Source organism: Neodiprion pinetum, chromosome 2 (genome assembly GCF_021155775.2).
Source record: "Neodiprion pinetum isolate iyNeoPine1 chromosome 2, iyNeoPine1.2, whole genome shotgun sequence".
In the NCBI taxonomy this organism is placed as follows: Eukaryota; Metazoa; Arthropoda; class Insecta; order Hymenoptera; family Diprionidae; genus Neodiprion; species Neodiprion pinetum.
The window spans coordinates 15,935,893-15,961,889 of NC_060233.1; the positions used below are offsets into that span (position 1 = coordinate 15,935,893).

Sequence of the window (25,997 nt, forward strand, 5' to 3'; positions counted from 1 at the left end):
AGTGCAAATGTGTAAAGACAGCGAGAGATTTCGTCGAACCGATTTAATCGATTAACTGCACTACAGACAGCATTGATCAGCTAATGTGTTTATAGAACAAACTGTGTCGTAGAAATTAGGCGAATGAAATAAGGATTGGAAAAAAAGGATCGTCCGTGTGTGTCGTGTGTATGAGAAGCGTGACGGATTTGCGTAAGTCGATGTATACTCGTATTATCGATCTAATTATTAATCGAGCCAGGCATCCGGGTAATTACAAGAGTGCAAACAAGTAGGGTAATTGCGTTCGTGCCTGGTCAGTGAAAGCTTTCAGCCATCTCTTGGTCGTATTGCTTTTGTTTCGATTTTTAAACGTGCTTTGAGATGGATCTTTGAAGAATATTGTATCAGAGGAATTATCAGCAAGGGGTTTACAAAGAGACCCTTCAGACTGCAAAGATTGAGCTGAAAATGTTTCGTCGCTGTTTCAAGGTTGAAAATTTTTCACGCTACTTGTGATACGATCGCAAGGATGATAACAAGGACGTGAAAAAAGCATCTCACGGAGTACCGAAGTAGTTTTAACAAGCCCTTAGTCATGGTTCGCATCCAAGGAGTTTGGCAACGTCTTTTGAAACGTCTTATGCGTTTATGTAGCGTAACAGAATAATGAAGGGCTCAGAGACCCACCGAATCACTTTCCAACCGTCATGCGAGAAGACCCTTTCAATGTTGAGGTGGAATGGGATCTTCAATGCTCGGTGGGCTCAAGGCACAGGGTATTTAATGTATAGTACTGTGTAACTGACGAAAAGCTCTTTCACATTTCAGTCCGACCTTCGAGCTCTGTGACATATGCTTTTCAAAGATTTAGAGGACCGAGATGAAAGTCGTCGAAAACGTGAAATGTCTTCTTCGATCACCAGACTTACACCGGATAGTGTGTTTTCAGAATTAAGTTGACCGTAAAAAGTGACGAAGATCAGGTTCCGCTAATGGCAAGATGAAACAGCTTTCTTCACCATCAATTGACTATTTGTTATTAGGTTAGTGTTTAGTTCACGTTAACATTGAAAGATGGGAAGTTTCTCTGTATCAAATCATCCGTACAGACTCAAAATCAGGTTCAGTTGAGTCCCTAAAGAACATTCTCAACCATCAATCGACTAACTACTTTCTGATGGATCAGTTTCCAAATGGAAGAAATGACACAATGTTATCAATTTCATATTCGAAAATTGAACCCTTCTGTATTTGTACCCCGATAGGAAATCGTTTTTTTTTTTTTTCTTACCAGTCAGCAAGACGAGATTGTAAACTGCGAATAATGAGTTTGGACAACATTTTTGAAGTGAACGTCGAACAAATGTCGGACCCAAGATCAGGGTCTTGAACTTATTGGCAAGTAAGTAATCGATCAAAATGTTTGTTTCAAGTACCTCAAACCTAGGTTCCATTTGTGCTTACTGCTACTTCCAGGAGGTTGGTTAGCCAAAAATTGATGCTCTTTTAATTGATAGCTTGTTTGAATCGAAATACTATTTTTCACACCGTCACTCAGACAAATTTCCTTTTTTCTCAATAGTCAATTTTATATTGCCATTCGTTGATTGTAATCAGCATCGATGTAATGTTGTAAAATTGAACATTAAATGATGTCAATATGACAAAAGCACACTTTGCCGTGAAAGTCAGTCAACTTGCAGCAAGAAAAAGTCTTCCAAAAATGAGATAAGCCTAAGCGGAGTGTAACAGAACGAATCAATTGTACTTTCAACAAATCTGAAGCGATTTGAAATGATGCGATTAATATCTGATTGTGAGCTTTTATTTACATCTCGAATATCATCTATCTTCGTATTTTTAGAAAAGTGTGCGTAAGTTACAAACAACATAATTTTCAATTTCCAACCATCCAACATCCTCAGGCATCGAGCCTGTTTTTCGTTTCCTGGGACCCAGATAAATGGTTGAAAAAATTCATAGAACGGCGAAGGATAGACGAATACTCACGTGTTTTCCTTCTGGTCACTGTTACTCTGCTGCTGGGGTGGCTGCTTGGAGTAGGGATGAGGGTGAACAACGTTGTTGTTGTGCATGTGAACCTTGTTGGCGTTGCTGTCGGTCGGTGAACCCGGCGAGATTTTACCCGCCAGGGCGTTCAGCGAGTGGAGCATTTTCATGGGGGACCTCCTGGGGATGAAAACGCGGTGTCCGCCCAGCTGAGCGCTGGCTAACGTTGCGGAAGACAGCGTTCTGCTTGAGGTTTGAAGGTTTGAACCCCCAAACGCCGCTTAGCACACTTGACACACAACCTCTAGGATGACTTATACGGAATTTAGTGTAGCGCGGCACTTCACTTCACCACGAATGATTATTAGATAAAACGTTTTGAAAACGTCCTGCAAGGTACTCCGCCGGTGGCGAGTGGCTAGAGCAATATGGCGGAACGGGAATCACCGATTAGATATCGAAGTTCGGAGTCCGGTTTGATCGATACACACTATCGTTGGAACGGACTAATCTCGAGAATCCGGTGCACGCTTGAGGGTCTCAAAACGCTGAGACCCGGGCAAAGAGGGCGCAGCTTTATAATAAGTCAATTAAAAGTTTAAGTTTAATTAGAAACTTGGCCTGCCGTGCCGGCGGTGCACTCCGGGTGTAGTTCCTTTGTTCCCTGGGGGTTCTTAAAGCCTTGTTGCAGCTTGAGCTTGCGGCAAAGGGTAGAGGGAAGGAGCTGCAAGAAAATCTGAACCGCTTCCGGTTGCTTCGCCGACGAATTTTCCCAACTTTTCCGATCTTCGAAGGCTTCCCGAGCTCGAGAAATTCACTTCACTAATAAACCAAAACCAGGGGGTGGGGGAGGGAAACCGGGCAAAAACAAAGAGACGAGAAGCGTCGTACTAATTGAACCACGATTCTCACGCACGAAACGATCCAAAAGCACCTGAGGTCCACGACTCGACTGAGGCGGCAAACGCAGCGCGGCTATCGCGCCTCCAGATAAGCGTTATCGGACGCGTCGATCCCCTCCATCATCTCGTCACCGTTGCGGCTCCGCCGGCACCCCTCAGCCGCTTTTCTCCCTTGCCGAACGAGCGTATTATTGAAAAATATTCCGCATTCAACACCTCGCCGAATTTCAGGTCCTGTCGTTATTTTGATCGGCTCTTCATCCTCGTTCTGCTGCGGCGCGTCGCGAGACGTCGCCCTTCTGGCTATCTGGAAGGGACATTCATTCGTTTTCTACTTTTTTCATGAACGGGACTAAACGGTGTAGGGTGAAATCAGCATCACAGAGGTCAAATATGTTCAATGATAAGCTGGTGTTTTCGTTTTCAGGATAGACTTGATCCCACTTTTGACACCAGTTTCACAAAAATGATGCGAGGAACATTCTGAATGGATCTAGGAAAAATTTAATAGTTCTTCCGACTATCTAAAGGGAACGTTCATTCATTTTCTACTTTTTTCATGAATGAGACTAAACATGTTAGGGTGAAATCAGCATCACAGAGGTCAAATATGTTCAATGATAAGCTGGTGTTTTCGTCTTCAGGATAGACTTGATCCCACTTTTGACACCAGCTTCACAAAAATAATGAGAGGATCATTCTGAATGGAACTAGGAAAAATTTAAGAGTCCTTTCGACTATCTAAAAGGAACATTCGTTCGTTTTCTACTCTTTTCGTGAACGAGACTCATCGTGTCCGTATGAAACGCATCATAGAGGTTAACATGTCCAACCGTAAGTTGGTGTTTTTGTTCTCAGGATAGATACGGTTCTACTTTTGACACCGGTGTTACGAACATTGCGAAAAAGTGATTCTGCAAGGATCTAAGTGAAATTAAATAACCCTCCCAGCAATTTCGAAGGAAAATTTTTCAACAACGGGGTCAAATGTGTCTGTGAGTCAGATTACAGAGGTCAAATTCTCAGCTAAAGAGTCGTATCCTTATTTGAACTTAAAGGCCGGGCCTCTTCTGAAAACAATGTTTCGAAAATTGTCTTTCGAATCCTGTTGCAAGTACCAGAGAGAGATTTGATAGTCTTTCCATGAATTTGGCATCTCAAGAAACATTTGCAATAATTGCAACATCATAGGTTGTTTGAGGTCATGGAGAGTTCCAGCAGAGGAAATTGATAAGCTTCTTTATTGCGATACCGGAAATCCACAGCTCGTTTTGAGGTTTCAGGCGTTGGAAAATTTACGTCCTAAAAAGAGAATTCACCCTTGTACCCCAGTTATTTTATTCGCTGGGTATGAGGGGTTGAGCATAACGAACGACTGCACGACTTGAGGGCGAATGTTTTCCCGGATTCAGCGACATGATGAACGACCATCGTGGCGAGGAATCCACGCCGAGCCTCAAAAGTAGTATTCAAACAACTGCCAACTGATATAATGTGATGTGCATGCGTAATGATCATAAAATCAAGCCAGAATACTGACAATGAATCAAATTCGAGACAATGAAATAACGTTGTTTGCTTTGGCAACCGGAAGTAGCCCCTTTCATTACATTCTAAGTCAGCTATTTTGTTCCTTCCACCCACGATTTGTCGATTAACAGAGTAATCCAGATCTTGGTGAAAATAAAGAAATTGACAAAAAAAAAAAAAAAATGCTGGTATCGCGAGGAGTTTGTTTCCATTTTTATACAAGTATCGAAGGTATCGTCCGACGTACGTATACCGATGAATAAAATGGTTAGACATTCCTTCATGCAACCGCGTCACGCCACTTGGACGCTGACTAAGATATGGATAACTTGCCAGCTCAGGTGACATCTTTGCTGATTCTTAGTGCAAAGTCAGCCGTCAGACTTTACATGACCTGTTCGTTGTCTCACACACAGTCGAGCATATAAGATAGATTCAAAGATAAGACTAACTCAGCGCCGTGATTCTGTTGGTAAAAATATCTGAACAACGAAAACTTGTTCACTGGTCTTATTCAATTTGCATCGATTGCTTCTGACGGGCGATGATGATCCGTAATGAATTTGACCAAATGCTAGATCGACACGAGCGGAGAAGTGGCTTTGAAGCGTAATTGTAACGGACAGGAGTGAAATTGAACCGTGAAAGAGAGTGGTGGGCCGGGAGGAGAGGGGAGGAGGGGAGAAGGAGAGACGAGACGAACGGGGTCTGTTTCCTAGTGACAAACAGGAGACACGGTATTCGGACGATTCATAGCTCGGATGATATCGTTGTTACCGCACAGCTAAGCATATCGCGTGTTCAACACCACAACAGAGAACCGGCATGTCTAGATAAACACGGGAGAATCCCTTTTCAGACATAGCCGTGGAGTAATAATAATAACAATACTGATGTCACCGCGACATAGAGGCTTTGTTGTATCCTCGCAAATTTGCCCAGTGTCATATCGTCCATTTCCAACTCCCCTAAGTAATAGATTTGTTTTATTGGATTTACATCGTACCTTGAATTGATATTTCCCAACGTAAGATGTCGTGAATGTATCTCAGAGTATTAATGATTATCTGGCAGGCAGAAAAATTGAACTCACAACGTTAGAATTGAATAAAATAGAAAAACAGAAACACCGAAGTTTACATGTTTTTGAACGTTCTCATACGAATGAAACCTTTTCTGGAACTGTTGAGTGTCATAAGTTAAGTCATTCGAATTTAGTCAGATTCATTTCTAGCATGGACATTGTTTCATTGGTTTTCACTACCATTGAGGAAAATAGCATTGTTAGAAATTTTTGAAACAATTTTTACTCTTTTCGTAACTCCTGGTTCAGTATAGTTCAGCCAAATTATCCTTAAACCCAGTTTATCATGTAACACCAGCATATTCACTTTGTCAAACTCGATTGTCACTCATGCGTTGAGTAATCGCAGAGCCGAAGGTCTACTTTTTGAAATTATTTCAATGGTAGATTGTGCATCAAGGAAGCAAAAAGACTTGGCCCTCATGGTGCGCACGATACTTTATCTAACAAAGTATGGCTTAATTTTTTGTAGCGGAGCACAAAAAGGAGCACTTTTTAGTAGTAGAAGGTTGAAGTGCTCTTTTTTGTACTTTCGTAAAAGCGGTTACTTCACATACGGAACGCAGGAAAAAAAAAAAGGCTGGACACCTGAAAATCATTTTCTTCAAATGTAGATATCAACAAAACTTTAAATCGATACGTTTTACGATATTCTTTTAAAATTCAAAAATAAACTCCCCAACGTGATGGAAATTATTAATGCTCGACTGATGGGCAGAACTCTCCCCTGAGAGTGGACAGAAGTTCACGCAATGACGGTTTGCAATTTTAATAGCAATATTAGCAATATTAGCAATATTAGCAATACCCGGCGGTCCAATAACAGTGAGTATTATTGTGAGTTCACGAAGCGTAATTGAACCACCATGGATATCAATAGAATAGAGTAGCGACGCAGGTTTTAGTGTAACGAGAGGTTAGAACAGCCGATGCGCAACGATCGCGCGGAAAATTGCACACTGACTAATTGACTAATTAGTGATTAGTGATGGAATCCTCCGCCGCCAACCCCGCGTCTATTGACGGATTACTGTTTTCGGTCGGCTTTTGGTTGCCGTTTATAATACCCAACGCCGTGCAGAACAGGGTGCTCCATTGAGCCTCCCGAAGCCCTGCGGGCATAAATATTGTCTGTCATTGAAGCTAGAAGCTCTTTCGATCCGATCCGACGAACGATACAAATCAGGACAAAAATTGCAGGATAAAAAAAATATTGAAAAAAAAAGAAATGAAGAAAAATCATTCGAGCACGTTCTATTGGCGAATTGGCAACTTGATCAAAGGCTCAAGATTCAAACAAGAGGGTAAGAAGAGAAGTCACGAAATTAAGGAGGAAACGAAAGATAAATAATGAATGAGCTTGCAGCCCCAGTGTCCTTAGGGATTCATTTTGCGCTTTTTCTTTCTTCGTTCTTTTTTTCTACAGCTCGTTTTCATCCTTGGTTTTTTTTTTTTATTCCGCGCAGTCGAATGATGGAAAACGGTCTTGAAGCCGACCCCAAATCGGGTCGGGTCGCAGGGCGTCAGGATCTTCAGTCACCAGATTGCTCAATTATGGCTCTCTCGAGCCATTGGGAAGCTGCAGACACGGTACACGTTGCTTTTCCGTTGACGAGGGAACATTTAGCGAGCCTAAGCACATCGGCCACAAACAAGTTCCGAAGAAAAAACAGGGACGAAAAGAAAGAAAAAAGAAGAAAAAACAAAAAAAAAGAAGAAAAATCTACCAACGAAAATGGACCCTCTTAAGATACTTTCGGGGACTGAAAGAGAAACCGGAAATAAATGATAGAGGATACTGCATCATCGAAGCTATTCTGTCAGCCGAAAAACATGATTCAATAAATCCGCAGACGGTCACATTGAACGTACGAATTCAGCATTCTTGGCTCTGATAATCTGATTAATGGAGGAACATTTGTCTAGAAGATTGGCTCGTGAATGATCGCATATCCTTTTTTGACCGCCACGCATCTTTGTATCTTAGCTAATCTTCGCGATAGTCTAAATTTTTAGATCGTTAGATCTGTTTTCAATTAGACAGTGAACGATCTTTGTCGAACGAGTCAAGTTCCCAGAAATCACCTCATGTGTGGCTTACGTTCTATACAGACTTGTGAAAATCTCAAGAGAACTGGAACCATTCTAAAAGACTGAATCTCGTCAAGCCTGAGATAAATTCACCGATAGCTGACGATCTGAGTTTTGTGTGATTTGAAGAGAATGAATTACCTTTCTTTGGTGAAAGAACAGTTTGTGGAAGGAGGGAGGGGTTTCAATCGACTTGCGAATGCCAGCCGGATGTCCGGAACATTGGTTCAAATAATTACACAAAACTTTGGGGATATAAATTTGTGGGGGGTTGAAGCAATTTTCCGGTATTTAAGAATCGACCGGCGAAGAGTCGGAGAAGTTAGAAAGAACAATTGGTGTAATTAGTCTAATTGCAGTGTGCCGAAGTACCCGAGTCTTTGGCGGGACTCGTTATTTGCCTGGAATTTTATGCACCGCGATCATTCCACCTGGTCTGATCAATCGGTCGGATAGCAATAATCCCCCGCGAAGGATTTACGACCCTGAAAGATCGACGAGAGAATTAACGACCAGTTGGTCTTTCAATTCGCACTAAAAACCGCAACTCACACGAAGCGAAATTTCCCAACTACTTTTCTCTAAACACAAATGATTCACGGCTCTTTGAACGTTCGGTGGACTTTCTTCGCCGCCTTTTCTTCCGCTTCGTTGTCGTTGGCAAGCTTCAAGAGTCGTGACCCGTTGACTGGATTTGAAAAGTTTTAAACAAATTCAATAACATAAGTTACGCTGCGCTTGCTCCGAGGCAGTCGCAATATTTTCACCGCCCGGCAGTGTATATTCAAAAGGTGTACAACGTCTACCACGTCTATACAAACCGCCGTCGTACACATCTAACTCAATTTTTGTTAGATTCAAAAGTTGCTCGCTTTCTTCCATCCAACTTGATACTCGAAAAAGTACCGGGGACTTATTCCTCTTCCACGTTGACGTTGAATAACGCTGTATAAAAGTAAGAAAGTATTACATTCTTTGGTCAAACAAACTTCATCCTCTGGCGTTGACTTCATCGAGTGAAGGTCTTCTACTAGACGAATCGCAAGTTCGAGTTTTGTATTGTCATGAAAAGATCAGACTTCGATCAGGATCACTCTTTAGATCAGGAGTATCTTGTTCATATCAACACAACGGTTCAACGCACATTACTGAACGCGTTTCACATTTGTTTAAAAAATCAGATGTCTCTAAGGGGACGAAATACTTCGCCCAGACCCGGTGCAATAAACATTCCAAGCAAACGGTTGAAAAGTCACTAAAAACAAGGCCAAACGATTCTAACGGCACGAATCAAAGGCCAATCTTTTGTTGCTCTAGGTCGTGGTGTTATCAATGTAACATTTGTCCAAACAGCATAGAAGTAAAATTTTCAAAGCTTCTGAATAGTTAACTTGTCGTCATTTCACGTCAAGCAGATCACTTATTTGTACGACTATCAACGCTTTCGATTCACGTTAGGTACGTTATACTACCACTCGCCAGTGTACAAAACAACTCTGAGCTAATTCAAAGGCCACCGTGTGATTGGATTGGTTAGTTAACGGAGGTAACAAAACTGCCGTTTCTACGCGCAGTCTCTTCTTATGTATCTCATATCTTAGTCGTTTATGGAGAAGTTTGATTGTCTATTGTGATTTTCGTAGTTCGTTTCACCCGCTTTGAAGCCATCATACTCATATTCATATCTGACCTTGATGTGGTAGCAAAAAAAACTGTCAATAGTTGTATTTTCGTTTTTCAAGTATTCTGTCCAGTTTGGTTTATCTTGTCAAATAGGCTAACGATATGTCAAATTCAACTGACAAAGTGGATTTACTTTTTGTAAACTGGATGTTTCTGAAAAAAGAATCAACATTTGCGGAATTTTTGAAAGTTCTGAAAGTTCTCATTTTTGTTTTCAATAAGAGTCAAGCATCATCTGCATCTAAACTGAGTTGTGAAGTGAGATTATTTTCTTTATAGTGGTTATTAAAAAGAGTAACATTGAGAAGAGTTATTAAAGGACAGAAAAAAATCCCAATTGGCAACTTGGGATGAATGGGAGAAATGCTTCTGTGTTTTTAAAAATTAATATAAACCATCAAAATTTTCACAAAAAATTCGCTTATTTTGATTTTCTTTCTTTCTCTAATAGGCACCAAACAGAAAACTATCTCACTTCGTCACTCGGGCTGTATGATGGGTATATCTTCCGATTACTTCAGAAGTAACGATAAAAAAAAATCTAATTGGCGAAATACCTTTAGAAAAACAATGTAATTTTTTGATAGCGTTCTTTAGTACTACATTCGTGTGAGTTGATATGTGAGTATACTGGTTCAAGACCGCGTGAAATCAGCCACAGGCATCACTATAGACAATTAAACTTTCATCTATAAGCAACCGACCGGAGTACTAAAATATCTGTTCTATCACTTCCACTAGGTAACCAACCGAATCACGAAATGACCTTTGGATCAGCTCAGAAGCTTGCACCCCTTTTCAGTACAAGAAACCTGGTGAAGATCGAGATCGATAATGGTCGTTCAAAAAAGTAGTCCGTCCGATTTGAAATGTCACTAGAATGTAAGAAGCCCAGTGCAAGAGGAAAAGATAGGATAGTCCAATGTGCAGATGTGAAAGATGAGCAACAAGTGATAAGTCTTGATAATCGAGGCGGTTCAACGTCATCCGTTTTATTCGCTCAGCCATTGCCCACCAAAAAGGACGCGATTAATTTGTTTAATGGTTCTCGTCTCCCTGCAGCAGTCCATTCTTAACGGTCGATCCAATTTTAATAAAAGCTCGTGTTCAAGTGCAGCGGCAAGTGCAGGCCGGCGGAACGATGGGCGACTCTTTTTCTACTGTCCAACGGCACAGTCATTAGTCCAGAATGGCAATCGATTTAAATAGAACAAAGAAGTTGGTCCATTTCGATCGCCGTTGAAAGAGGACAACTTGCTTTCGAGAGTGGAAAGTCGAGAAGAACTGGTCACATCGAATGGTCTTTCTTCTTGTTGTCCAAGTAGAGTTTCATGATCGATTGCGCTCGAGTGAGGGAAAAGTTGATAGTATAATGGCGTGGCGCGAGTTCAACCCGAGAGTTTGTGAACCGAATGGGAAAGTTCGACAGTATCTCTGATCCTGAAGCGTCGGGGCTTTTCTATGATCGTTACTTTGAGGTATCGTCCCTTGTCTACTGGACAGGTCGCCTTGGCTCCGGCGTTCGTTAAAGAGGATGGCTGTTGGACGCAACACGCGACTGTGCGAATTCTTAAAGCTGAAGGCTTCGAGCACGCGGAGTTATTATCGGAAATGAATAACTAATTTCAATAGAAAGACGAAGAGCGGTACAGCGGCGCACAAAGCACTGATGACCCGGTGCATTACCATGATTGCTTCGACGAGAAACAGTAATTCTCTAATGCTTTCACGTCTCTATGGCTCGAACTGCTTCCCCGGACTCCATTCACTGAATTTAGTACCTGCAATCACTTCGGAGTTCGGAACCGTGTTTTTTTTTTTTCTTTTTTCTTTTTGTTTCGGGACAGTAATATTCGCGGACTTGATTACAAACACTCAAACATTACGAGAAAAAAAATAAATAAATAAATAAAAAATAAATAAAAAAAATTCCAAGAAACACTTTCGCGGCAGAGTAAAAGGAGAACGGAAATATTTTGCAAGACAGATAACTTTGTCACCGGTGAATTTCGCCCTGACTTACGACCCACGATTCGAGCCCAAGTAGGTGGAACTGTGACTTGAGTGAATTTATGGCCCGGTAATCAAAACATGACAAAAGCTGCGGGGTTAATGGAAAACAGGTTTCAGGACGTTAAGGGTTAAAATAGTGTCAACGACTCGCGACACGCACTCTCAAACCATTTACGGTGCAGGGCGTTGACTGCTCTGGGCTTTATATTGACCAGAAAACTGCAGGGTTCAATCTTAAGCTTATTTGAATGGCGCTTTAAAAGAAACTTACGTGACAACGCGATATCGCTACCGAAATTGCATCGCTGTTGAAGTGAAATTTTTCATACGAATCAAATTTTTAATGACAAAGGTTGTAGATATTCTAAATTCTAGCACAATGTTTGGCGCCACCTGGTGGCAGTAAATATTTAAAACCAACAGTCTTACTTGACCTAAAAAGTTTTATTCTTTCCTCTTTTGCGTTACAAAACAATTTTATGTGACGGAATCATAGCATAACAACTGGCAGAGATTTCTCCGTGCCTTGATATCTGCAAAACTAACCTCAAATTGACCAGCTGTTGTTTCCGCGCCATATTGGTCATCCACGCTCATGAGTGAAAATAATTCTTCACGAAGTCTTAAAGTTTGTTTTCTATTTCCTATTTTTTTTTTGCGAAGGATTGTTATGATTTTTGTGCTATCGTAATCCGTGCTTCGTTCACGGGAAAATGTTTCAGACAAAACCCGAATTTTCTACGCGGGTATTCGTGTCTGAAATTTACTCCTCACTCTCTCGTCCATTTCCATAGTGGATATTTAGTGCCCCATTTTTACACCGGTGATATTTGTAATCCATGGAACCGGGCATGCGAGTTTACTGTCAAGAGCATCCCGCAGCGACACTTCGCTTCGCAGGCGAGAATAACGCCCCCTTCGTCTTATCTCCGTGGGCGGGAATTTTGTATATTATCGCCTCAAGTGCCTATGGGTCACATCTGGTGCCGGGAAAAGCTGGTCCATACGCCCCCGGGTGGTTGTCACATCCAGATGCGTTCTGATCGTATCGAAACTCTCCCCGATATCGCTGGTTTATGCCACACTTTCAAGCTTTTACGACCTGTCGAAGATGACGTGATTCTCACCATTTCCACATTCATTTTATCAAGCAAGTGCGTATCCTTCGGTCAAAAAAGGATAAAATGAAAATACCGTGACAAACAAATAAGGATCCAAAATTGTAGCTGCGATTTGATCGAACGGAATTTTCTCAATCGCGTAAAATCAATGAAATTAATCAAAAATTTCAGGATTGTTCCTGTTCATTTTTATCACATTGGAAAACCTTTACGCAAGCTGAAAACCTATAATTAATATTTCGATGTACGTGAAAATTTACAGAGAATGAAATGAATTCTGATCAAAGCATGCCGTAGTTCGATTTAGAAATTATTATTGACAGTAATTCTATTACTACAGAATGATCGAATGAACAAATAATTAAATTAAGGCATTAATGAACTGATTTAGCGATGCATCTCCTGTTCATCAATTCTCTGCATGATGAATAAATAGAGAAATAAATTAGGAAACTATGCATTCAAATTACCGATACTCAGCTGCTGGCTGTAAAGTTATTGCAATCCGCTTCGGCAAAGTAATGTAAATTATCGAACACAGCCTGGCTCGCTCAATATTCAGTGCATTTTCGCCATGTCATCTTCTCCAGTTGGAATAGGCGTCTCGTTTTCTTTTCAGGATAAAATAAATCGAGGGACGCAATGTCGGTCGCAGAATCGTTTAACAAGAACGAAGTATGGCAGTACGAACAGCAGAAGAGAACTTTGTCCAGATGCCCATTAATGTCGCGAAGAAAAGCTGCGCCGAAGGCTGGGTTGGCCTCTTATTCATCCGCCAGACGCGTCCAAGTGCCTCTTAAGCGACACGCGACAAGGGCACGAGTCCTGCTGTGAAATGGACCATCGTTTCGAGTTGTGGTCGGGAACTTTTGATGCTTTTATTTATTGAGAAGTGTTAAAAACGGCAAATCGAGGGTTAGAAAGGTGCAACCGAAGTCAACCGAATTGGATTCAATTGAAACGTTGTTTTTTCACTACAGAGAAAATTTGTAGATCAACGAATTCGAGCAGAAAACAAGACACAGGAAGTTCAGGATCGTAAACTTATCAACTTACCATTTAAAGATCATGCCAAGCTATTCTGACAAGGAAAGTATTCGAAGTGTACTTCACTGTTTTTTTTTTTTTTTTTTCATTTTGTAATATGTTGTTGAATATAAAAAGAAAAAATAATGGACATGTATTTTTGATGGGTCAGTTCATTAGTATAAAGGGTCAAAAACGTCCATTATTATCTGTTGACATTGAATAATGACCAACTATAGTTTTATCAAAAAATTTTATGCCTCTATGCCTCTAAATTCAGGAAAATTGATTGAATTGATTTTCAGTGATGGTTAAGAGTAAATCGATTGGGAGCGTTAGTTTTTTGTTCATTAGGTAAAAAGAAATAAGTATTCATCAATGTTTTCCGATGTGCTACAATATATTACGAAATCAAGAAAATCGCGGTGAGTTACACTTCCGGTACTTTCTTCATCACGACAAGCGATACGACCTTGACATTGAAATGGAAGGAATCGAATATGGGATCTTCTTGAAATTGTCACCAACTAAACGTTTCAAACATCGCACGATGCTTACGATTCCTTTATCTCAAGTTAACATGACACAACGACATAAAGATTTGGATTTCCGTTTCACCAAAAAGAACCGACGAGTCGACAAATCTGAAGACATTCAGTAACGGCTGCAAGACACGTTTTATATTTTGTTTTCTGATTTGCAGTAGCTGTGCTGGAGGGATTTTTGTAAAAGGCAAAGAAGCCTTCGCTGGTCCATCAATTCGCGCTTTTATCAGCTCAAGCCCAGATTTATTAAAAAAAACATTACTAACCTATGTGAGAAATTTTTTTTTGCTTAGAGTGAAAAGAAGTAACGCTAGGTACGAATCGCGAAGTGCCTTGAACAGTTATTGAGTCATAATGTACTTTTATGTGGCATCCTGCAGTCTATTCGTATCAAACGTACTGCACCACAATTCTAAAAACTGGACAATAAATGGTTTCTTAATAAGTTTTACAACCGCGCATTTCATTCAACGTTTACTGCTGAAGAATATACACGCCGTTAAACTTATCTGGTTTCCTCGACTTATTACTAACGAATTGATGTAGCTTTTAAAAATATGACGACATTTGTACCGCAGGAGTTCTTGAGACTTACGGATTTGAGGCTATTTTATAATTGTGATCAAGTCTCGGTGGGATTTGTTAGTAACGGATTGTGTAATCACTTTTTTCGCATTTGTCTTTTCGTCTGGGATTTAATTTGCAGTGTACAAAAACGGTAACGTATGAGATGAGAGGTGAGGTGAGATATAAACTGGGTCTGCGCAAGCGCAGAACGGAGGATAGAACAGATTGCTACGAAGTTATCTGGTTAACTCGACGAAACAACGGTACTAAGTTAGCACGTAAAGTTAGCGCCAGTTGGCACCAGCCTGGCAGAGAGAGAGAGAGAGAGAGAGAGAGAGAGAGGGAGAGAAAGAGAGAGAGAGAGTCATAGCACTAGCGCCACTAACTGTTTCATTGTTTCATAATTGACTCATTTGCAGCTCCACCGTTATGCATATCTATTAACTAATCCCCGCAGAGCTGTGCCGGCGTCGCGAGAGTATTTCGCGAATTTTCCAACCACCTCGAGCCGTTTTTCCTCCATCCAGAGCTTCATGCGAGAGGGAAAAGTAATCAACAAACATGGCTCCCGTTATTACGAATGAAACCAAGAATTCGGGACGTTCTCTCGAAATTGTGTATTGGCTGAAATTTTGTCTTGAGAAAATTTTTCTTAGAATCTATCCGCTCTGCGTAAGCAAAGCGAAAATTTTTCGGAAAGTAAGGGTCGAAAGAAAGAAAAACCACCACCGGGACCATTCGTAACCCCTGGAAATGCAGAATGCCGGCTAAAATTCACTGCCGTGCCGCATCGCGTTGGGGAAAGGAGAGGAACTCTCCAATTTGCGTACAGATTTAGCGATTCTGTTTGTCGGAAAGTCCCTGCCCCAGTTACCATGCAAATTTACTGCCCGCCCTCCTTTCTCCGCACCTCATATGAGGAAACTGAAATTTGCGTAGGTGGAAACCAACCGAGAAGGTCACCCCTCTACTTTTACAAATAAAAAAACAATGACGTTTGCCCACAGCCTCTATCGTCTATTTCGTTATGCCGCCTTATCCGCAAACAATTTCTTTTTTTTCTTTTATTTATTTTTTTTTTTTTTTCTACTCTGGCCCCTCGAAGACAATGGAAGTCATCTGCGAAATAGCAACAACAACAAAAAAAAAATAAAAGAAAAGTAAAATGAATAAACGAATAATAATAAATCGATCGATCCATCCACACTGACACCGGAACATGTTTCATCTGTGAAAGTGGTTAAATCCATGAAGTTATTAACCCTCGAAATACTGCCGCGATATTAATTCCGAAAATGCAACCGACTAGAGTAAAACGGGACAGGAGGAAGAACTGATTTGCAGCCGAGTAACCGTGCCAAATTGAAAACTTGAATATTTATGTTTAATTTAGTGGTTCGGACGTCGGGACAACATTTCAGGTCTCTGTCAGTAGGATCGATCTTCCGAATTGCGCGAATTGATTTACACGTTAAATTCATCTGTTGTCCCACTTAATCGCGTTCATTAAAGTTATAACGGAAAGGATTCCAATTTTGTCTGCAAATTTCATTCGCCATGCGGTTGAGCTCGCTGTCTTTTCAGTTCTTGTACTCGACTATCTCCTCGGAAGTTTCCAACTTTGGTCTGACAATGACCCGTCTATCTAATAAACACATCAAGAAATTGTTCAAGCTCAAACTAAAGTGCGGGTGGGTGGTTAATTCGCCCGCACTTAGCTGCCCACTCGGTTGTCATCCACGCGTGACACCCTCCCTAACTCCGTGGAAACTCCGGGCCAACTTGACGACCCACTTCGCCATCCTGTGCTCAACACTTGGTCCGTAATCAAGTTTGCCTCACCGGATCGATTCGAATCGATCTGCGAGTCTTGCTCGAGTGGCGATCGCCGCGCTGGCACCATTTTGGTAACGTCACGAAAATTTGACCCACTATTTTCCGAATTGATTGAAATTCTTGGACAGTCCGGCTGCATGCAAAAAATTGATAGGATCACATGTCGAGTCCGAAGGAAGCGTCTCATCGTATGATTTGAACTCGGCTGGGTCGAGTATCAGGCGAAGGATACGAGCAAACGAGGTCCTGACGTTCCTGAATGAAAGTGTCGCGGTTTTTCCGAGAGGAGTGGAATTAACGGTGCAATCCATGCGGTGCTGAGGGCATATTGATCCGGGAAAATGGCCACTTTTCCGAGGTGAGTACGTGACCGATTGAAAATTTATGTGCGAAGAAGGTGCGGTAAGGGGCAGTCAAGGGTCGATTCAAAGGGCGGAAGCTGCGGCCACTCCGCATGGAGAGGAAAAGAGAGGAGTGGAGAGGAGAGGAGGGGAGAGAGGGAGCTACTCATAGTGGGTTTATGCATAAACCACCGGTGAATTTTTTGTTTATGCAGAAGAGCATAAAAAAGGATATCCTGTTACCATAAAAGTAATACGTGCTATCTCGAGGGAAAAAAGGTCTCAAGACTAACCATGAAACATTCGATTTCGCCGGCCGGTTTCTCTTCAAATTTTTAAACCACACTTCCGCTGCATGATTCGACCTCAATTCCACCATCCAGAGTCTGATATTGCAGTGTGAAATTTTTTCTGCAATGATTTTTTACTGCTTTCACGATCAGGAAATCGTCTTCCAAGTCTTATTGCAACTTTGAATAAAGACTACGGACATTGCGGTACATCAGTCCAGGGATTCCGAGTGAAAACAAAAGAGTTTCACTCACTTGATTGTAGCTAAAACAAGCTTTTGGTACAGTGAGAACGGACGTTAAAGCGAAACGAGGTGATTCACGGGTAGTTTATGGCTTCTTGGGGATGAGGTAACCAATCCACCTGACATATGGTATATAGGTATACGTGCATCAGGACGTAAAAAATCGTTCGATTTCTTTACACAACTGAAGAAATTGTGATTTGTTTGTATATACGCACAAATCAGTAACACAGCGTCACTATTTTATTTATGAGTTAGCGGTAGGTCGAAGTACATACAAACAAGCCAACAAATTAGAACTCTGAGTTATCATGAATGATGAATTTATAGAACGTTAGCCATCGTTTATTTTCACAAGTTTGGCCATTCCGCTCACGCTCCGTTGCCACGAAAATTCTAACACCAACAAAAGAAACCAATGGAATTTCGAATGAATGAAGGGATATCATAAAAACGATACCTGAACTCGCGTACATCGCTACTGTACACTGGGAAAAAAAGTTATAGGATTTAATAAATATTAATTGATCCGAATAATCCATGCGTTTGGATGGTACGGAGAGTACATTCATTCAAAGCGACAATTTATGTAGTTTTCGATCAGAAAATTCAACATTTTGGCCGGATAAAGAATAATTAATATGAATTAAATAAAGATAGACCGACAAAACTCACTGACTTGATCGATCGGTTTGATATCGTAATGCGAATTGTTTTTTCACTAAAAAAATGTTTCCATCTGCAATGGGATATTTTCCCGTTCAAAGAAGACATGGCGTTGTACAAAATAAACTGAAATCACAATGCTAACCCTCTATTTGAATTAAAAATTCATTTCAATCATTCAATGATTCACTGCACAAGACATACCATTGTCAATAAATAAATACGACAGCGTTACTTGAAAATAGTTTTTCGAAGACATGAATGGTTTGAAATCATGACCAAACATATCATACTGTATAATACGGTCAGCAGAAATATGTGGTCCGAATTTACCAATTGCGAAGGGATCAGCTACAAACATCTTTGACGTTACTTTTAAAGCGGGAAGGCTTGCCATCTAGTGGCCAAAATTAGTACTACTCGGAATGAATTTATTATTTCGCTTAAAGAGCATGAAACATGCACGTCAAAGAATCAGAAGATTAACAAATCGATCAAAATTTTGTTACGGTGAAATTAAAGAGATGACGAAATCAATTTCAAAGTTATATTTCATTGAAATAGTCAATTACTTGAATTGAATATCGGACATATATTAACTTTACAACTCTTTCTTGGTTCCACTGAAACATACCCTCGTATGCTTGGATGAGCGTATAATGTGATAATCAAATTAACTTTCTTCAATGAATATTAAAATTTTCCTCGTGAGATAAATTCTTGTTTCAACATATTACACATTTTTTTTGATTAGTTTTATCACTATTACGTCGAACAAACGTCGCATGAAACCAAGTATACTATCTAGCAATAATATTAATACTTCAGCTAACTTGGGAATGTTGCTTCGAACCTCTTAGCACTTTTGACTCAACATGCTCAGTGGATCGAAATCTATTTTTTCACGAATCAAATGACGTTAGTCGATTCAAGCGAAGGTGTCATTCCGAACGAATATGCACTTATTTGAAATACATTGGACGCAAAAGTATGCAGCATTTGAATTAATGCATCACCATCTTTGTTTCAACTGTAAAGAAGTAGTTGGTTTGAGTAAGAAATTGTTGGAATCAAATAAACTAGAAGCCAAATAAGTCAGGTATTTGGTGCTATAACTTTTTTCTCTCATTATAATTCTTCGATCTTGTGCCGAAATATGTTCGTACTCGGTGACCGGATAGCAAAACGTAAAGACAGCATCACCATCATTTCACAAAGTCTCTGAGAGTGATAAAATCTAGTCCAGTATAGGAGCGAAGGTAATTTGGAGGAACACACAGTGTCTGGAAAGGCAGAAGCCATTCTTTATGTCCCATTGGATACGAGGGGCTGGAGTTTGACTGGTGGAAAAAGTTGGTTGATCGTTTGATGGGTTGTTACGAGTTTGCCGGCTAGAATATAGCGAGGAAGAGACTCTGACGGACCATTTGACCCCCGGCATGCCGCTTATACGTCATAACGCTCCTATCGATTCTTGATTCTTCCAAGCTATAACGTTTACTGCTACTGCCTTTTCGATAAACATTTCCTCCGGGTCTTTTCCAGCTATCTCGGATTCTGCCACACTACCCGGACAGTATATTTCTTTCCAGCTGGGAAGGGAAAATGGAAACCCGAGTAAAAATAATCCAACGATTCGCTGCTTTCCAGTAGCTTTCAGTTTCTGGACATTTCGTACTGGCTCTCATAAACTTCCGAGACTCACAGAGCCTTTCCGGTCTACCTTTCGCATTCTGGATTACGCAACGAAAGTTTAAAAACGAATGTAAAAAGACAGAATAATGTCTTTAAAAAGCTTCTTCATTTTCACGTCTTATCCTGATTTAACCTTAAACCGACCTACTTAAAGTCAACTATTCGACATTGGCTTTCCCAACAGAGTTATTCAGGCCTAAGCTCCTTCGGATTTAACTCGATGAAAAAATCACACTGCGAGATCAGTCGTTCCGATCCTCTTCGGTTAGAATCGATCTTCATGGATTTATTCGGCTTTCCAAAGAGCCTGAACATCAAATTTTCAGCGATACTTCATTCCGATTTGAAAAACGGGTGAGCCGATTGACTTGAATACAATTTGAATTCGATCAAAACAAGGCGGTGTGACTGCCTATAACATGTAACTGGATAATGCAGACCATTCGCATGTTGGAGTGTAATAAATCATAACGGATATGAATTGTCTAGAAGGAAATGCAAATCGCCCGGTATGGGAGGTTAAATTTCCAATGAACTAGTCTGAGGCGGTTACAAGGTAATGAACCATTTACAAGTAGGATTCGAATCAAGCCGGCTGTGCAAGACGGTACCAGGCGATTTGAACTTCCCGCCAGATCTTCGAAGGTCATCATTGCTAAGAATCGACACAACATGAAGATGTTCTCTAGTTTTCCGCAGGTCGTAAATACAGTGATAGGTAACTAGAACGAGAAGAGATACCGATTGGAGAATGTATTCCATGCGGCACACGCCTTGAGCTCGTAAATTCGTTTACATATCGGCAAAAGTCGTCACGATTGCGACGTATGGATATCGAAAAGCTCTGTGAACAACACAGTTTCGTTTCGTATTTGAAACAAGGATCGAGCACAAGGTGCACCGATGAAAGTTGGAAGCCTATTTTATGATCTGGTTCCGGGTTTTATTTTTCGATGAAGAAGTGTCGGTTGAGTAGTCGATCTACTGGTTTTCACACATTTTTAGAGAAAAAAGTCTAATGGCGATTTGACGCCAAAGCTTACAGACTCTGTAAGCTACTCAACGATGATTAACGCGGCTCAAAGAAACACACGAGACGAAGCAGGCAGCAACGGCAAACTTCTAATCCATGCAGAAGCCTAAGCTAGTCGGATTCCTCTGCACATGTTTAATTTCGTTCCTCGAGTTGGGAAACTTTACTTTCAATTATAGAGCAGACATTTTATTATTTACCGCGCTAATAGGAGTCGGTGCTTTTCTACTCTCTCTCTCTCTCTCTCTCTCTCTGTTTCGCTCCTCTGAACAACTGGCCAACGTCGTCTAACGCAATAAAGCATCCCCTCACCTTTGACACTTTCCTCCTCCGCGATTCCCGCCCTGTATTCGAGTCTCTCTACGGCGCGAATGGTGTACCCTTCGCCACCAGAGTGGGCTGAATATTTGATGTGGCTGCACGGGGATTAAACGACTGAAGCGGATGAATTGGGACTCTGTTTCGCCCGCGGAGTAATCACCAGGAAACAGGGTTCGCGTCTCGGTCATTTTCAACGAAATTTAAACGTCTGTTCGAACAATTTTAGAAACGAGAATAAACGCGTAATAAGAGAGGGTGAAAAATTCTTGTCAATATCCGTGACGGCTGAAAATAGAGCGGAAAAAATACGACGACACGACTAATATCTGACAGATATTTATTAGACAGAAATTCGAGTTAACTCAAATGACGAGCAGAAACACTGACACTGATGCTTCTTGTCAATTTGTGGTTTTGAAGCTCTTGTCGGCCTGCCGCGTAGCCCAGAGTGGAGGGATGATTTTCCGTTCATTTGTCACGAATGTGTTGATTTGGAAAGCCTTGAAGCAGACGAGACTGAATGCCTGGTTTCATCTGGCGTGCACAACAGAGACACGCCTAACTGTTATAATGTACGACATAACCGACTAAGAGTCGCCGAAAATAAATTCACCACGTGCGAGGCAGAAGCAGAGCGACAGAAGAAGAAACGAAAAAAGAAACAACTGGCATGAGAGAGGAAGAAGAAGAGGAAGAAGGAGAGGAAGAAGAAGATTTGTCGGCTGAATGGTCTCGACGAAATTAATCCTGCGCTTTTTGGACGCTCCGCGATTTCCTTTCAAAAAACCAGCGAAACCTGGTATCATTTTTTCAGATAACCTTACGAGTCGCTGTAATTCTTCTTTTCTATTCTGCTCGGCCAAGCCCCAAGAAATTCCTTGCGAGACTCAAGTCAACGCGCGGAATTCCACGTTATATCAACGATTTGTCACCCGCAGGCAAGCAAGTTGCTTCACATTCTTTCACCGCTGCCTATTTCTGTCAAATTTCAGAATTTCGAATCTTTCTCCACTCCTTTTATCAAACTTGAGATTATTCTTGGAAGAAAAATTTTATAAGATAAAATATCGTACGATTATAGATTGTACCATGTGACTGTGTTGCAAAAAAAAAACTAACTAAAAAACGGAATACGAAATTCACAAAATTTCGACTATTAAATATTGGAAAGAAAGTTTAAAAATCGTAGAAAGCTTACTTTTATTAGACGATTTCAAGATTTGATGAATTGTGTGAAATTTTTAAAATGATTCATCTTCTTCTAATTTATTTATCATACTTAAAGTGAATGTTTAATTTTCGGTATGCAAACATGAAAAGTCTTTCAAGCAATTTGAAAAATTGATGATAACATCAGCGATTTATCGAAAATACGAAATTTCCAGACGATTTCCTTACCGTGTAGCTAACTTTACGTTACGTTTAGCAAAAATTTATAACACGATTCAATCTTGCGAACTCGATAGATTTTTCAAACTAAAAATGGACCAAAAATTTGAAATTTCTATGAGAAAATCAAAGTGTATAAATAAATTAAAAATAGTCATCCTTGTGAGAATTACCATAATTATACATTTGTGCTGGAAATTTAATTTTTGAAAAAAAAGAATTTGACTCGACAGAATTTTTAAAACCACGAAACAAAAGCGAGATGCTAAAAATTGATAACAAATTAATTTTCCTTAGTCTAGAATCTCATCTACCCTTTTCATCGTAACGTTACAAGGTGTTACTAAAACGCGTTATATCTTCCGTCTAATTATACTTGCTATACACGTTGTAGCTAGTTGCTATACGCGGAGGGAGGGACATGCCACTGCGTGCGAGAAAACGACGAGAAGTATACAGAGGTGTGCGAAACACGGTGACTGCAATTACTTCACCGATTAGCAGCACCGCGATAATGCGTATAACTGGGTTAAGGTAAGTTTAACATGCTTCGTTATCTAGACATCCGTGTGAAAAGTTGAATTATGCGAACTTTGCGATTTTTTTTCCGGGCTCTTTGACTCTGTGACTACCATTTCTCAACGAAAAATTGGCACTTCTGGAAATTCCGGAAGACTGTCCCCCACCCGGTTGATAATAAAAATTCGAAAAAATGATGAACAGATTTTTACGTCAGTCAGAGTCTCGGACTGCCATGCCACTTTTATCTCTCAACTGTAACTTCATACTTCTCACCTTCTGCCTCTGTCTTTCACGTCTCCCCGGACTCGCACATAGATGAAAAATACTTAGTCAGCTATGTGCGACCCCCTACTTTTCTTAGCCCCTCTCCGAACATCTCTCCTTTATTCATTCGGAACCAAACTCCCTTTACAGATATTTTTCCAAGCCTGTTACTCAATTGTATTTGCAGCAAATAATCTCTAAATTGATTCTCTGAAATAAACGACTATTTGACCAACGTTGACCGCTTGTCCATCCTACCAACGACCATTCAGGTTCAATTACTTTGAGCAGGAAGAACCTATCATAGTCCATAACGGACGTAACAGGACGATTCAATAATTTTAGAATCTCCTTGATCACAGTTTTGTATTCCCAGATCCTAGTCTACAATTAAATGTCACGCGTGTCGTATCTCCAAATAGTTTATCATCCATGTATTTACTCCTCCATTTTGTAAACCCTCAGTCTCAAACTGACGTCGTGTGATGCAGAGGGGATTGTTCTCAAAATAACGTATATACTATCGTTCCAATAAAGTCTATCAGTTTATTATACATGTACACTTGGGGACAATGAATCTTAGGCGACTAATTTTTTACACCAGACAGTTATGTTGGCAACACAGAAAAACCTACAGCGCCACAGTCGGCCGATCAAGAAACAAACTCAATCTCAATAAACATAACATAACCCATGACCGTGGAATCTAACCTTAGAATACCGCAGGGATAATGACTTGTTGGATTGACACGTCAATTCTAAGGTTAGATTCGACAGTCATGGGTTATGTTACGTTTATTGAGGTTGAGTTTGTTTCGCGCTTGGCCGACTGTGGCGCTGTAGGTATCTCTGTATTGCCAACATAACTGTCTGGTGTAAAAAATTAGTCGCCTAAGATTCATTGTCCCCAAGTGTACTTCGATCCGTTTCACTAATTTCAGTCATGCAACCGCTAATTCGTGGATTCTACGTCAGTCTACCACCATAGTTCATTCCTCTGAGCAATGACTACTCAGTTACTAATTAATTTCGACTCCCATAATTTCAACCCCATCTCAACTTTTTCAGAGCTGCGAGACCGCTGCTTTCACTTTGTGTCGAAACTGAATCCATTTATCACAACTAGAGCACGGCGATCCCATTTGAGGACTTGATGGGTATCAGTTTTCGGTAGGCACGCAATATTGCAAAAGCATTGCTACAAAATATGTTGATGAATATTCAGCTGCACAATATTGCCAAAATGTTGGGCAATAGGTTTGAAATATGTTAAAACCTTTGGAAGTTGCAATATTGTCGCGCTGTTTTTGCAAAGGATGAATCTTGTATATTTTAAGTCTTGCAAATTTATGTTGCTGCAGTGTCTACAATAACGCGATTCAATCGTAAATGTTCCAAATCTTGCAAAGTTATGTTACAGCAATGCTTGCGCAATATTACTCAATGAGTCTTAAGCATTTCAAACTTTGCAAAGTTAAAATTATTACTACAATGTTTCTGCAACGTTACTGGATGAATCCTGAACGTTGTAAATTTTGAAAAGTTATATCGCTGCTATGTTTTTCTCAAACATTTCGAACAACTTTAAAAAGTTACATTGCTGCAATGTTTCTGTGATATTATCTATACGCAACTGAAAAATTCGAAACGTCGCAAAATTGCCGCAATGTTTTTGCAATATTGAAAACGATATGGGATTATATAAGATCCCACAAACGGTACCATCATCGTTTTTCCAGACGACTTTTGTAATTTGGCTTGAACAAAACGGCAGGTACATCGACCAGAGCCTAACTCCTTGCCAGAATAAATCGTTAACTGAATTATTGCACGGTACATAACAACAATTCAAAGTCAAAATTGAGTTTACTATTGATTGCGACCACGTGTCAAAGAGTCGACTCGAATTCAACCGTTTCTCGAATACTCGAGATCATTGTGCTCTTCCTTTTTCCCTGATTTCTCTCCCTAATTGAAGGTATCAGCTATCTTAACGAATTCTCTCTTCCCTCGAATGGAGGACGACCAGGTTCCCCTTATCGATTCGACGAGAGAGAAAGTAGACGGTTTCTTTTCATTGGTATACCGGATCTGGAACGGCGGGAGAAGAGAAGCGAAAGGTAGAAGGTATTGCGCGGGGAGGAGGAGGTACTAGGAAGAGGAAGAGGAAGAGGAAGAGATAAAATACACCCCTGAGCCGCCCCCAGCAGGCCGTGAGCCTCCTTTGCTGCGGTTGTAACCAAATCTCGGCGTTGGAAACGCAAACAACGTAATAGCCCTGCACCCTTGGCATGTTGTCGTTACCCTTTGTTATTTATAATGAGGCGAAGCGAGGGCTGTGTGTATTCATTACACGTTTACAAATTAACCAACTATGGGAGTGAGGCTGCCGTTGACGACGAAGGAGGAAGAGCAGAGAGATAAATAGAAGGAGAAAGTTGGATGGAAGGAAATAGCCGAGGGTGGAAAGAGATGGACACAGTCGTGTAACCGACCAGTTCTGCTCTGCTCTACTTCCCAGTTAAGTACCCTCTAGCCACAAATATTTCCGCTGTAACCGAGTGGCTCGCTCGCTCGTCGAGGAGGATGCATCGGCAAGCCAAGTTGTAGGTAAAGTACTTACGATTTTTTTATAATCATATTCAATCTCTTTCAATCAATGCCACGTACGAACACTGAACATTATTCACACATAGAGATGCTTCTCTGTACGAATAAACCTACGAGAATCGAGTCGCATAAATATTCTCATTTTGCATAACTTGGTCACGAACTAATTAAACATATTTTATTACAATTATATGCACACTGAGAGAAATTTTTAGTTCCGGTTACCGCACA

At 40.7% G+C, this 25,997-nt stretch overlaps 1 protein-coding gene across 12 annotated transcripts in view; it reads right to left on the minus strand.

Annotated features, from left to right (window-relative positions):
* The window catches only part of LOC124210981 (CUGBP Elav-like family member 2), a 370,442-nt gene that overhangs the window by 327,302 nt on the left and 17,143 nt on the right, over positions 1–25,997 (minus strand). For 9 of the 12 annotated variants that reach the window (XM_046609533.2, XM_046609542.2, XM_046609535.2 and 6 more), the window contains exon 2: positions 1,993–3,201. The exons of 1 other annotated variant lie outside the window; for it this stretch is intronic. In XM_046609533.2, the coding sequence (XP_046465489.1) occupies positions 1,993–2,162 (170 nt within the window). In that variant the 5' untranslated portion in view covers positions 2,163–3,201. Of the gene's footprint in view, positions 1–1,992; positions 3,202–25,997 lie in introns of those variants that run through there. 2 more of the 12 variants (XM_046609534.2, XM_069133281.1) reach the window with 2 other exon arrangements.